Consider the following 12,044-nt stretch of genomic DNA (forward strand, 5'->3'; position numbering starts at 1 on the left):
ATGTACTGGACGTAGTAGGAAGGAGTGTAAGAGTCGAGTCGGTCCGGGGAGAAAGCTCGAGAAAGAACGAATGCGACCCAATGAATCCGAATGATTAAACTCCCCAACTTCCCCAAGTGACCTCTCTTTGTGTGTTTATTCTCCGATGCTCTCGTTTACCCCGGACCTCTTCGAGGTTGTTTCGAGGTCGGATGACGGCAACCTATGTGGGCGAACTCTCAAACCAATTCCCAGAACCGTGGAGTGGACTTAACTCACACACTCCTCAAACAAAACAAAACAACCACCAGTCATTGACCATCAACCCGCAACAGCCGCAAGCTTTGGCCCAAATACAAAGAGGGAGGAGGGGGATTGTCTCCGCTACCAGCTGTGGATGACATCTCATCAAGCGGGGGATGGAGTCACGATCTCCCCCAGTTCCGCTGGTTTTAAGGTCCGTGAGTTTCTAAGGGATAGAACTTTGTTTCTCTTCGCCTCGACCCGGAGATCCGCAACCCCCGTCAAAACGAAACAAACAAAAACAGAAAGGAAAAAAAAAGAAAAGAAAAGACACATTTAAAAAAAAAAAACAAGAAACAAGGTGGCGTTGTTCCGCCCTGTTCGGATAGGGTCGAATCATGAATGTTGCGCGATCGAACGCATGTTCTTCTGCAGCCACCGGGGTAACCGTAGTACGGTATCTCGGTATACAGTACTACCTGGTACATACAGAGGAAGCAGCATGTCGACATTGTTGCTTTTTCTTCGTCGTTTGCATTGCGACTATTGTCCTCAGGACCGCGTGATAGAGGTTTGTCATCTGTTAAAAATGGTTAACTAAAAAAAGCATAGGGTGCTCACAGCCTCACAAGACGCACAAAGCTCGGTCGGAGAAGACATATCAGGTCCCGATATCCGAAAGGAGGAGAGAGATATGTACTCAGCTCAGCTGTATGTACACCGGGCAGTTGTTACATGTACCCTGGAGGCTGGTAGTACTCCGTACTCGTCGAACTTTTGCCCGAGCGGTCTGGCTGTCTGTCAGTGACCGTTTAGTCTGACACTTCAAACGTCTAGATCATGGAAGATCCAAAAGTTTAGCCTGTCGGCTTTGCATCTAGACAACTCGGGGCTGGAACATGGCCAGTCCGGAGCCCGAATCTCTGGGTTACTCTTTTGTATGGCTGTGCTGTACAATACTAGACTAACACTGTACCAAAGGGAACCACTCCTACTACCAAAGGAGTCTTCAGTTTACGTGCTACGACATCATGACTTCGGGGTTGATTATACGAGAGAGCGAGGAATAACCCCGCTCAGCTCTGCCCTGCTCGACGTGTATTTCTTGGCATCATCACACCTCCTTCGCAGCCAGTGCAGTCAGCCGAGTAGTGTGTCAGTAGTTCCGGTGGAATGGACCGCCGTGCTGTCGTGGTTGCACTCATCAACCCTCGCCAAGAACCAGAAAACGCCCGCCCGTCGTTCGTATCCACACGTGTTGATTCCTAAGGTTAGGATATCATCGCTTTGAGGACCCAAATGAGGTTAAACCGTTTACACTACGCGAACTGAACTCAGGGCTTCGTTCTGGTTTGCTGTCGGGCATCCCCGGGGGTTCAGGCGAGAACCAAAAAAGAAGAAGCAGACGAAGGCCGTGCTAGTAGGTATGTATGAGTATCTAGCCCAGGATTATCATGGCCGGATTCTCTTGGCATTGCTGACAGGCTTCGGTTCTTGCCTTCAGCTCCTAGTAGACCGAGAGTGGCTGGCGTCATTATACACACTAAATGTGCCATCACACACGCCCGGGGCCGTCATGTATGGCTTCGGAAGAGGACTTGACAACACAAACACTACTTTGAGGTACAACTGTGCGACCTTCACAGCCGCATCTGACCAGGTCGTCTTGTCTCACCTAAGATCCTCCCTCCTGGGCTTCATGCCGAAATGTCAACTAAGATCTTGACATGTTTATCTTTTTCATGGATCAGGGCCTCAAATTTTCTCGACAATGTCTTCCATTCGAATCTTGCTAGTGATCATGGATTGAGGATTGAGCTTGCCTAAGAGACAACGAATCAGCAATCAGCGAGGGTGAATGGGACGGCAGGGATAGCACGCCACTCAAGCTTACCCGAGCTTATGGCTTCAATGACAGCTGGAAAGATCCCATCGGCAAAGATTGCCGCCCCGATTACATGCTTCTCGTCTAGCACGATGGCCTGGGCGTCTACGATCGGTTTTGCCTCCCAGAGAGACACAATCGTGACTGTTCCTCGGACCCGGATGCCCCGAAGAGCTGTATCCAATCCAGCTTGCACGCCAGAGCATTCAAAGGCTACATCTGCGCCTGCGTTCCCGGTCATTGCCTGTACCATGGAGACGACATCTTGCGTCCGAGGATCAAGGACATGAGTTGCACCCAATTTACTCGCAAATTCTCGTCGTCGCGGAAGTCTCGTCGCGACGACGATAGACTCGACTCCTCGGGCAAAAAGCACTTGAACCACAGCCAAACCAATAGGGACCCCTCCAACGACGAGAACAGTCCGAGCCCCCTCGAGAGGGCTGTGGTCTGCTGCATGCCACGCCACAGACAACGGTTCAATAAGCGCTTATATAGATCGCGTCAGCGGATTGCACCAGACTGGCGACAGAAAAGTGATAGAGCTCTTCCCTCACCGCCGATATCCAAAGGAATGGTGTCTGGTAGCGGAATGGCATGGTCGGCGTCAACCACGACGTGGTCCGACAAGCCCCCTGCATTGCCTTGAAAGTTTCTTTTTTCAGCCTGATGATAGCCGAAGCAACCCCAAAAAAAAGCAAAGGTATAACCTACTACTATAGCCCACAAAGCCCAAATTGCGACAACAGTTCGGAGTTCCGCGCAAACAGGGAGGACAACTCCCGTCGGACAAGTTGGGCCGGACAGCAACCCGATCTCCAACTTTGAGGTCTGCGACAGCATCTGCAACCGCGGCTCCCACCTCCTCGACTATGCCGCTAAACTCGTGGCCCAGGGTTGTTGGGAGCTTTCCCCCGGTGATCGCATGTGGCGTCAGGGGTACCAGATGCGGCCCGCACGTGTACTCATGCAAATCTTGACATCACACACACGCACACACACGAGCCTTGTGTCAACGATGATCATTTCCAGTTTGCCGTTGGCTGTGCTGCCAAGTATACTCTTAAGAGTCTGATTGTATTGGACTACTTACCACTTCCGCAGAACCCTACAAACGCAGGTCGGATCTCAATGGAAATGTCAGGGCTGTGGCAACCAGAAAAAGCAAAACAGAAGATGTTAAGCCAGGAGTCGCGCGGTATACACACATACCTTGACTTGCTTCTCGCCGCAGACCGGCTCTTCGATCTAATTAACCCGGATGTCTCCAGCTCCGTAGAAGCGGACTGCTCTCATGGTGAAGGATAGTAAATCTCCGGATTTGAGGATGGATGTATACTGTTTATGCTCAAAAATGCACACAGTCCACACTGAATTAAAGTCCAACAACTGGAAGGTTAACTCAGTGGCGGCGTGAAGGGAACCCAGGACTCAAAAGAGAAAGAGGATAGGACTACTCGATCCCCATATATATGTCCCTGCATTCTGATTCAGAGGGAGGTTGCAAATGCGGGGTAGAAGAGGAGAAAGAGGAGTCGAGGTCACTCGGAACTGGAACCAAGCTGTTACTGCTGCATTGGTAAAGTGCGAAAAGGAGGAAGAGGAGGAAGAAGACGAAGAAGACGAAGAAGACGAAGAAGACGAAGAGGGGAAGGAAGGAGTAGCAGTATGACTCTCCGACTGGCGGGTGATTAAGTGACTGTCACACTCTACTCTGCAACATTGAAAAACTTACTACCTGAGGCACCTCAGTCATTTACCTATAAGGTGACTTAGTGTTTGTTGCTGGTTACACAAAGCCCCCCTCCCCCCTTCCTTTCCAAAGCACCGGCCATTCATTCGCTCTGCAAGGGAAGACCATTACCAAAGTAAGTTGATTCTTCGTTCAAGCCATAATGACTTTACCGAAAGTTACTCCGTACAATTTACGTCGATTGTGTAGAACATCGCTGTAGAGTCTTAGGAGGAGAATATAGTGAAATGAAATGGCATTTTTTCTTTTGGGGTTCGAAAAGGGGACTCGCTAAGTTCTTTCTCTCTCTTTGGGGGGAGGCGCGGGAGGAGGACAAGGTATACGTTATAATAAAAGAAAATATTCTTTCACTTCTTTCCTCTGCAAATGGGCTGAACTGGACATATCATGGACATCGAAAAACGCTGTTTACCGAACGGTGGCACCCTTCAAGCTCTTGACGGTGCAGATGCCGCCGGAGGCGGTCTTCAGCAGGCCGAGGGCGGGCTTGCCCTCCTGGCCCTGGACGGCGGGGACGGCGGCGCTCTCGAAGGCGACCTCGAGGTTGTCGGTGGTGGTGAAGCCGGGCTGGAAGGTCTCCCAGACCTTCTTCTTGGGGTTGAGGACCTTCTCGGGCTCGCCCTCGGACCAACCGTCGAAAGTGATGCGCTCGCCGGCGGGGGCGTCGGCGGGCGGGGCGACGAGCTCGACGGGGCCGGCGTGGGAGTCCTCGCCCTCGGCGACGCGCGGGGAGGCGGCCAGCACCATGGCGACGGACTTGATGCCGCGCATGGTGACGGGCTTGAGGTTGCAGACGGCGACGATCTTGCGGTTCTGCATCTCCTCCAGCGGGATCAGCCCGTTCAAGCCGGAGCACACCGTGCGCACCGTCTTGCCCGTCGCCTCGTCCAGGGAGGTGTTCTCCGTGCCCGGGGCGTCACCGCAGTCGATCGTCGACACGAACAGCGAGTCCGCGTTGGGGTGGTTGATCGCGCGCAGGATGTGGCCGACCCGGAGGTCGATGATGGAGGGGGACGGGGGAGCGGCGGGCGCCGGCGCCGCCTTGGGCTGCTTGGGCTGCTTCTCCTTCTTCTCCTTCTTGGGCTTGCCGCCTTCAGGTTTGGCGGCGGCAGCGGCGGCCGCAGTTTCGGTAGCAGCAGCAGCAGCAGCAGCAGCGGGGACCGAGTCGGCCTTCTGCTTCTTCTCGGCAGCAGGCTTACCCTGGCCGACGACGAGGGGCTTGCCCTCCGCGCCGCCAGCGGCAGCGGCAGCGGCAGCGGCCTTCTCCTTCTTCTTGCGCTCCTTCTCGGCCTTGGGGTCGACGGGCTTGGGCACGAAGCGCACGTCGTTCACGTCGATGGCAACCTTCTCCTCCTCGGGGATCTGCAGGGCGAACAGCGGGCTGTTCTGGACGAAGTCGACGTGGCGGACGATGTGGTGGTAGCCCTGCTCGCCGGTGCGTTCCTCGGGGGACCACTTCTCGACCAGGGGCGCGAGCAGAGCGTAGAGGGCAATGTCGGCGACGGAGGGCTTAGCGCCCAGCAGCGTGGTGCGGGTGGCCAGGTGAGTGTTCAGCTGGCCCAGTATGTTGGCGATCACCGTCTGGTCGTCCTTGCCCTGGGCGTGCTGCAGGCCGGAGATCGTGGCCAGCCATTGCTTGACGTCGGCCTCCTCGGTGACGGAAAACTTGGTGTGCGGGAAGATTTTCGGGGTCGCTGTCTGGAGGTCGGGCTCGGTGGCGTCCGGGGAGATGGCGGCCGGGTAGGACCGGTAGAGGAGGGAGAGGAGGGAGGACTCGGGGGCGGAGTTGATGGCCATGTTTGCGAAGGGGCGGATGGCGAGAGGGTGGTGGGAAGAAAGTAGAGGTGAAGGTGTTGGAGAAAGTGGAAGAGGACGAGGCAGAAGAGCAGGAGGGGCAGCGAATAATCTTGCCGTCGCCCAAGGAAGAGGAGCGAACCGCGGGGTTGTTCTGGCGACCCGCAGAAGGCTCACGGCCGCTTTGATGGAAGTCAACTTGCCGGACTCACGAGAGCGATCCCAGTCTAAAGACGGGGATCTTGGGAATTGGAGATTGAAATTGTTTAGGAAGACTAAAAGTTGCGCTGTCAATTCTGCTGTGCGCGGGTAGAATCTCCTTTTTCTTTTCCCCTTGTTCTGTGCAATCACAATTTTATGCATTCCATTGACACTCATACGATTACTCATCATATACATAAAACTACGATTTGTGCATCAACCTCAGCTCATTCAACTTTAGACACAGGTCTAATGGTACAATTCCATTCTCTACAGCATGCTATTGCAGCTTTACATCCTCACAATATTAAGTAAGTTAGACGAACAGAGGCTGTGCTCATCGCAAGACAATCACACGGGCGCCGCGACACCCAGGGAAGGACCACGCATGTCGAAAACAACATAGAAGGCCTTCAGGAAGACGTCACCCAAGATCTGGAGCGAGGCGCCCGAGTTTGATTGAATGCCACCATAGCAAACTAAGAGTTGTTAGTCAAGTATCGCTTGATTATGCCTTCAGGTAGGGTAGGAAGTACTCACGAGCTTGTCCAGTAGTGGTGTTGGTGCCAACCTTGGAGAACTCAATCAGGTTTCCAGGAACCGTAGCCAAGTGCTGCGAGCCGATGGCAATCGAGAAGCTGGGGAGAGTGGTGTTACAAGGGAAGATGTAACCTCCAGCACTGCTCACATACACGGCGCTAGGCACGTCGGCGTAGTAAGCATCCACCACCTGCTGGTCCATCAGCATGAGAGAAGTGCCGGTATCAGCAATCGCCGTCTGCGTGTTGTTGATCGTCTGGATAGAGCCATTGCCCACTGCGAACTCGGTGGTATCGAACTGCCAGTATCCGTTGGAGCTATCCACGCTGACGTTGGCCATGGTGCCCTGGTATTTGCTCGAATCGATCAGACCGAATCCATACTCGCCTACGCCATCACTCTTGATGGCAGAAGTGAAGACAGGCTCGTCGAGATTAGCCGCAGCATTGGCGAAGAAGGTGTTCTGCGCTTGGGGTTCGATGCTGTTGATGGAAGAGAAACCCAGGCCAACCAGACCGTTCGAATTGGTGTCTTCGATGAAGGACTGGGAGACTTCAGTCGGGATTCCGATGGCTTGGTTCTTGACGATTGCACCGCCGATGTTGACTGTGTCGGTTCCGACAGGCCCAGCGGCGAACGAGTTATCACCGTAGGAGACATTGAAAGTTGCGCCGGGCATATCCTTGAACGTGGTTGAGTTGGCGGGGTTGTACTGGGTATGACCATCAAGGGTCTTGTTGAGACGAGTATCCAGGACCCAGCTATTATCGATCTCTTGTCAGTATCCCGATCAAGTAACTCTTGTACCCGGTGTTTCTTACAAGTCCGCTGAGCCTGTGTCGAAGGTCACGACGATCTTCTGGCCACCAATTTCAACAGGCGAAACAAATTCGGCATCGCTTTCGACAGAGGTTGCGCTGACAGCACCAACCTGATCTGGCTCGGCGCTGTTATCGCTGGCAGCGACGACGTTGTGCTTGACAGTGGTAACGGGGGCGAAGTCCTCCAGCTCAATGTTGAGGTTACTGGGAACAATGCCAAACTTGCGATATGCCTTTCGCAGCGCCGAGGGACCATGCAACTCGCCCTCTCCGCGACGAACCCGACTGACCTTGTAAGATCTTCCCTTATGCTGAGTGCGACCCGAAGTTGGCAAAGAAACAACGCTGTAACTGAAGAACAAAAACAAAAAGAGAGACTGGAGGAGCTGCATGATTGTAGCTCAGTTGGAGTATGTGGATTAGTCTGTTAAAGAGTGAACATCCAAGCCAAGGAGGGTCTAGAAACACAACACAAAAACAAAGAGCGCAATGATTAGTAGTCTTTTGATTGAAAGTGAGACTCCTTTCCTGAAGGAACAGCGCGCAGTTTATAGGGGAAGGTAAAGTATGGGGGCCGAGTCCTGACTGAGCCAACAACAACAAGAATAACCACCAGTATGGACAAGAAGGATGGAAAGGAGTGTAAGCACCAGTGATCCTCTACCAACTGACGAGGGAAGTCAAAAAAGTAAGAATTGAATATTAAGAAAAGAAAAGAAAAAAAAGGGGAGTGCTATCCTTCCACGACGAAAGAAAGAAGATAGCAGAGGAAGAGAAGTGAATGAACGAGCTACAATGTCAATTGCAGCAGGAAGAGAACGAAACAAACGCAGGCTATAAGAGTGCAAAAAAGAGTTACAAAACAGAACGAAGAAAGTCGAGGACCTGAATATCATTACTTACGCCCAGAAAATTCCAAGAACCCAAGAGTCGAGAACTGACGCATGGTGCTCAGGAAATGGGGTTCACTGGAGCGTGGCACTGTTCCAACTAAATGTGAGTTAGGCTGGTCTTAACCCGATATTGCAAGAGTTGGAGGACGAATCCACCGAGAAAGAGCCAAACATGGGCCAATCCGAGGGATTTGCCCCTGTTAGCAAAAGAGTATCAACGCATCAGCGCATCAGCGTATCCATGGGTGCCAAAGCCGAGAAAGACTGATCAACCTGACAGGCGCCTGGGGAGGGGCACTGGCGAATGGTCGCCTCGCGGGCAGGATATTTCCGCCACTTCCTCCAGGCACCTGCGCACTGAAACCGCCAGCCGCTCGACTCCCGAGTCAGGGTCCAATCAGCTGTTGTCAATCCTGAAACAACCTTGCCCCTCTTTGAACTTTGAAGCAGGCCCAGCGATTGAAGTGTTACAGAGTTCTACTCTCTCTCTCTCTCTACTCCGTAGTCAATCCTCGACTAGTTCTCCGTAGTTGAAAGTTAATGACCTTATGTCAATGGCACGGTCCAGCCGGCAGATGATGGGTTCTGCACAAACTGGATCCTATAGCTAGTGCTGCTATCTATTTCCTATTGCTAATATATCAGTAGACTCCGGCCTAGACTCGAGATCGAGAAGAGGGCAAGTTTCCATCAACCGGTCTATCCGACCTCAGGCCGCGTAGACAGACGCCTCCCGCGATCGCAAGTAGCCTAGCCCGTCATTCACCATGGATGACCGAGGCAGTCCCAAGATTTGGCCCGGAAAAAAGGTAAAAGGCAAAGAAAAAGGTAAAGAAAATAGGTTCGCAACTCAGGAGACACCGCCGGAACTACAGTGGGCTTGGCTGAATACCACCGGGCGTTTAGCCACGACATCGCGATCGTTGGTCGGACAATGGATTAAAACATTCTCTCGGCAAAGATTCGGCAGAGTTGAGATCCTCAGCAAGGGTGTCTCCGGATTGCCCGAGTTATGAAGGCTATTTTAAGGACGTTATTCCATGTGTCGACCTCGGGCAGTTGGTGAAGCGGGTCCAATTTGCTTCATAATTCCCAAGTCTCAAACAGAGCCAAGAGAGGCCAAGTCAACGGCGAAATTCGAGGGGTCAAAAGTGGTCAGCTAAGTGCCAGTTCCAATATGCCAAGGGGCTCGGGGCAGAGAAGGGACTTGACAGGCATTTTAAATACTCAATCAATCGACATGATCAGCATTATTCAGACCCTATGTTGACTGAGGGGGCGAGGTGAGCATGAAGAGGATGATGGCTCATGTGAGCATTGCATCCTCTGGGCTCGTTAACTAATTCTACTTCGACCGGTCCGCCCCCAAAGCGATAGATCGCCCCCAAAATTCTAAGGCGAACCCCTGGGGAGCATAAAAAAAGCAGAAGTTATACTTTGTTCGTAAACAAGAGATCAAGGTGCCTTCAAAATAATCTGGTATCAAGAATAACTGCATCTATGCCCAAACGCCCAGGAATGACAGCAAATCGTGTGAATCCCCTTACATGCCGTCCCAAATGCACCGCGCTGATAGACATGAAAGAAAAAAGACAGTACTTTTACTCGACCGTGTCCTCCGGCAGGACGTCGTCCGGCTTCTCCCCAATGAATCGTGCGACCGAACGCACGACCTGCTTGATGGCCTTTGAAGCTGGGCTGTCTGGGAAATTATCCACGAAGCTTTCACCGTAATCACATGCCATGCCAACTCTAGGGTCGAGCGGTACAGCGCCCAGGAAAGGGATACCCATCTTCTTGGCAAGACGTTTTCCGCCCCCGGTGGTAGCTCGGAAAATTTGCGATTTTGTGTTGCAGTTTTGACAGACAAAGCCCGACATGTTCTCGACCAACCCCAGAATGCGGATTCCAGCCTTGCGACAGAAGTCGATTTCCTTCCGCACGTCTAGCAAAGAGACTTCCTGAGGGGTGGTGACCACCACCGCACCGTCGACACCAGAGTCTTTCAACAGCGAGTTGACGGACAAGTGCTCATCTGATGTTCCGGGCGGCGTATCGATGATCAAGTAGTCCATCTCACCCCAGTCCACATCCTTGAGGAACTGCTTGATGAGTCCATTCTTCTTGGGTCCTCTCCAGATCACCGCATCGTCACGGTTGGGCAGCATAAATTGTACGCTCATCGCAGCCAGATTATCCGTGACCCATACGGGGCTCCAGCCTGCGTTGCTCACATGGATGGTCTCCGCCTCAACGCCCATCATTTTGGGGATGGACGGCCCGCAGATGTCTGTGTCCATGACGCCGACGGTCGACTCGGGGTTCGCAGCAAACGCATGGGCGAGTAGGGAGGTGAATGTTGATTTACCCACGCCACCTTTGCCGGACAATACGAGGATCTTATGCCGTATTTGCGATAGCCGTTCGGTGATGATAGGAATGTCGGGATCGGGGCCCTTGGGAGCGGAGGCGCAGATCTGTTGATTCGGGCAGCCGGCACAAGCATCGCCTTGACCAGCTTGTTCGGATTCAGGACCAGGGCAGTGCTCTATGAGCAGAGGAATAATCAGTGTCATGAATGTTGCACTCGGCGCAAAACAGAAACCAACCTGGTTCGGGAGCGACAAGATTCGGTGCCATCTTGGAAGGCGCTTCGAAGTAAGCCGTCGTCGGCTCCTCGAGAGAAGGGGCAATTCTAGTGGCTGCTCTCCGACTATCCCTTCGGATTGATTTGAGTAATGAAAAGTGATCAGGAGGAATTGAACAAGGTATTGATTGACAGCAAGAAGTGGTGCTGAAGGAAAAGTGGCGGGGATCGATGACCGCGGGAAGTTGCTTGATAATCAGCACTTATCGGAGGGATGACAAACCTTCCCGTGGCGATTGGTGCGGGGCTGCCTTCAGTTCCCAGCGGTGTCGGACTGAATGCAGTGATAAGATTGATACGAGAGGGGCACGTTTAACGATCTTGTATGAGTCGCTTTGTGCATAATCCTATCTGTACGCAACTACTTCAGTGCTAGAAGTAGGAGGTAGGTCATGTCTTATGATTCAGGACGTAATTGGGATAAATCTTCTCTGGCTGCAGCATGAAGCTATGGCTACTAATGCTATTGTGTCTCACAAATCTATTGAGAGGCCAGGTCATCGTCGTCCTAGGATGCGGGTTTGAATCTACTTATGAGTACTGTATTGCTAGTGGGCTTGTTGCTCCAACGAATCGTTACAAGCCTGCCATGAGATTTTGCGAAGATTGGATGAAGGATTGCATGTTTGCTGTATCGAGCTAGCCTCCTACATGTGATTCAAATAGGCCCAGTCCCTGAGATCCCTAGGATCAGATGAGGGGCATATCGACTGGGGTATCGACCAGGAATGCTATGTCAGAACCCTAACCCTCTCACGGGGACCAAGAGGCTATTATGATATCACAATCCTTGGGTACAGCACTGACGACTCCATAGTGCATGGACTTGATTTGAAAACAAATGTGTTCAAGTAAGGAGCCCATTCTTGCATCTAGCATCTGAAGCACAAGAAGAGCCCAGACATATCTCGTCTCCATCGATTCTCATCTCAATTTGAGAGTGCTCGGGTCTCTACCAAAGTAAAGAAATCCTGTAAAGCTTACATAACTAGGTACATTAGGTAAAACATAGCTTCTGCAGCTTCAGTGGATGGTGACACTAGGGCCTTTATCGAGGCTTAGCGAGAGGAGAAGTGTCCATTCAAGCACAGAGGATGAGAACACCGCTGTTACCGCCCACAAGAACTAATATATTAGTCTCTGTGGTGCCGGATAATGCAATGCCACTATTCGGGGAGGTCAATGACTGGACCCTTCTGTTATGCATCTAATTCCAGGCTTTCTCCCTCATTCCGACCCGCGCTGTCTTTGAATCCCACCCAGACCCTGATGAGGGTCATGATTGGTG

The 12,044-nt window shown here is 52.3% G+C and overlaps 4 protein-coding genes across 4 annotated transcripts; all 4 read right to left on the reverse strand.

The window, feature by feature from the left end:
- Window positions 1-1,919: 1,919 nt before the first annotated feature.
- On the reverse strand, window positions 1,920-3,403 carry BO72DRAFT_467228 (GroES-like protein; the record flags this gene model as incomplete). Its single annotated transcript, XM_040946824.1, has 6 exons — window positions 1,920-2,014; window positions 2,117-2,596; window positions 2,665-2,742; window positions 2,822-3,082; window positions 3,194-3,215; window positions 3,365-3,403. 6 exons carry the CDS (start codon window positions 3,401-3,403, stop codon window positions 1,920-1,922), a joined length of 975 nt encoding a protein of 324 aa, XP_040803253.1.
- Window positions 3,404-4,268: 865 nt separating this feature from the next.
- BO72DRAFT_373735 (putative cofactor for methionyl- and glutamyl-tRNA synthetases) lies at window positions 4,269-5,657 on the reverse strand (the record flags this gene model as incomplete). The annotated part of the gene is made up of 1 exon (XM_040941094.1): window positions 4,269-5,657. One exon carries the CDS (start codon window positions 5,655-5,657, stop codon window positions 4,269-4,271), a length of 1,389 nt encoding a protein of 462 aa, XP_040803254.1.
- A 531-nt stretch (window positions 5,658-6,188) lies between these two features.
- On the reverse strand, window positions 6,189-7,752 carry BO72DRAFT_55722 (pepsin-like aspartic protease). The gene is made up of 3 exons (XM_040950520.1): window positions 7,217-7,752; window positions 6,396-7,156; window positions 6,189-6,334 (listed from the first exon to the last, which is right to left on the reverse strand). The coding sequence occupies exons 1-3, from the start codon at window positions 7,606-7,608 to the stop codon at window positions 6,207-6,209; spliced, it is 1,281 nt and encodes a 426-aa protein (XP_040803255.1). The 5' UTR covers window positions 7,609-7,752; the 3' UTR covers window positions 6,189-6,206.
- A 1,768-nt stretch (window positions 7,753-9,520) lies between these two features.
- nbp35 (Fe-S cluster-binding ATPase) lies at window positions 9,521-10,926 on the reverse strand. The gene is made up of 2 exons (XM_040944315.1): window positions 10,719-10,926; window positions 9,521-10,657 (listed from the first exon to the last, which is right to left on the reverse strand). Exons 1-2 carry the CDS (start codon window positions 10,747-10,749, stop codon window positions 9,711-9,713), a joined length of 978 nt encoding a protein of 325 aa, XP_040803256.1. The 5' UTR covers window positions 10,750-10,926; the 3' UTR covers window positions 9,521-9,710.
- Between the last annotated feature and the right edge of the window lie 1,118 nt (window positions 10,927-12,044).

Source organism: Aspergillus fijiensis (genome assembly GCF_003184825.1).
Source record: "Aspergillus fijiensis CBS 313.89 unplaced genomic scaffold BO72scaffold_14, whole genome shotgun sequence".
Taxonomy (NCBI): Eukaryota; Fungi; Ascomycota; class Eurotiomycetes; order Eurotiales; family Aspergillaceae; genus Aspergillus; species Aspergillus fijiensis.

Excerpts from the sequence above, each read along its gene's own strand:
- BO72DRAFT_55722 (XM_040950520.1), bottom strand. The coding sequence starts at position 7,608 with ATGCAGCTCCTCCAGTCTCTCTTTTTGTTTTTGTTCTTCAGTTACAGC. Across the intron at positions 7,157-7,216 it reads GACACAGGCTCAGCGGACTT|CTGGGTCCTGGATACTCGTC; the intron begins GTAAGAAACACC and ends GATCGATAATAG. Across the intron at positions 6,335-6,395 it reads CACCACTACTGGACAAGCTC|TTTGCTATGGTGGCATTCAA; the intron begins GTGAGTACTTCC and ends AACAACTCTTAG.
- nbp35 (XM_040944315.1), bottom strand. The coding sequence starts at position 10,749 with ATGGCACCGAATCTTGTCGCTCCCGAACCAG. Across the intron at positions 10,658-10,718 it reads TCTTGTCGCTCCCGAACCAG|AGCACTGCCCTGGTCCTGAA; the intron begins GTTGGTTTCTGT and ends CTCTGCTCATAG.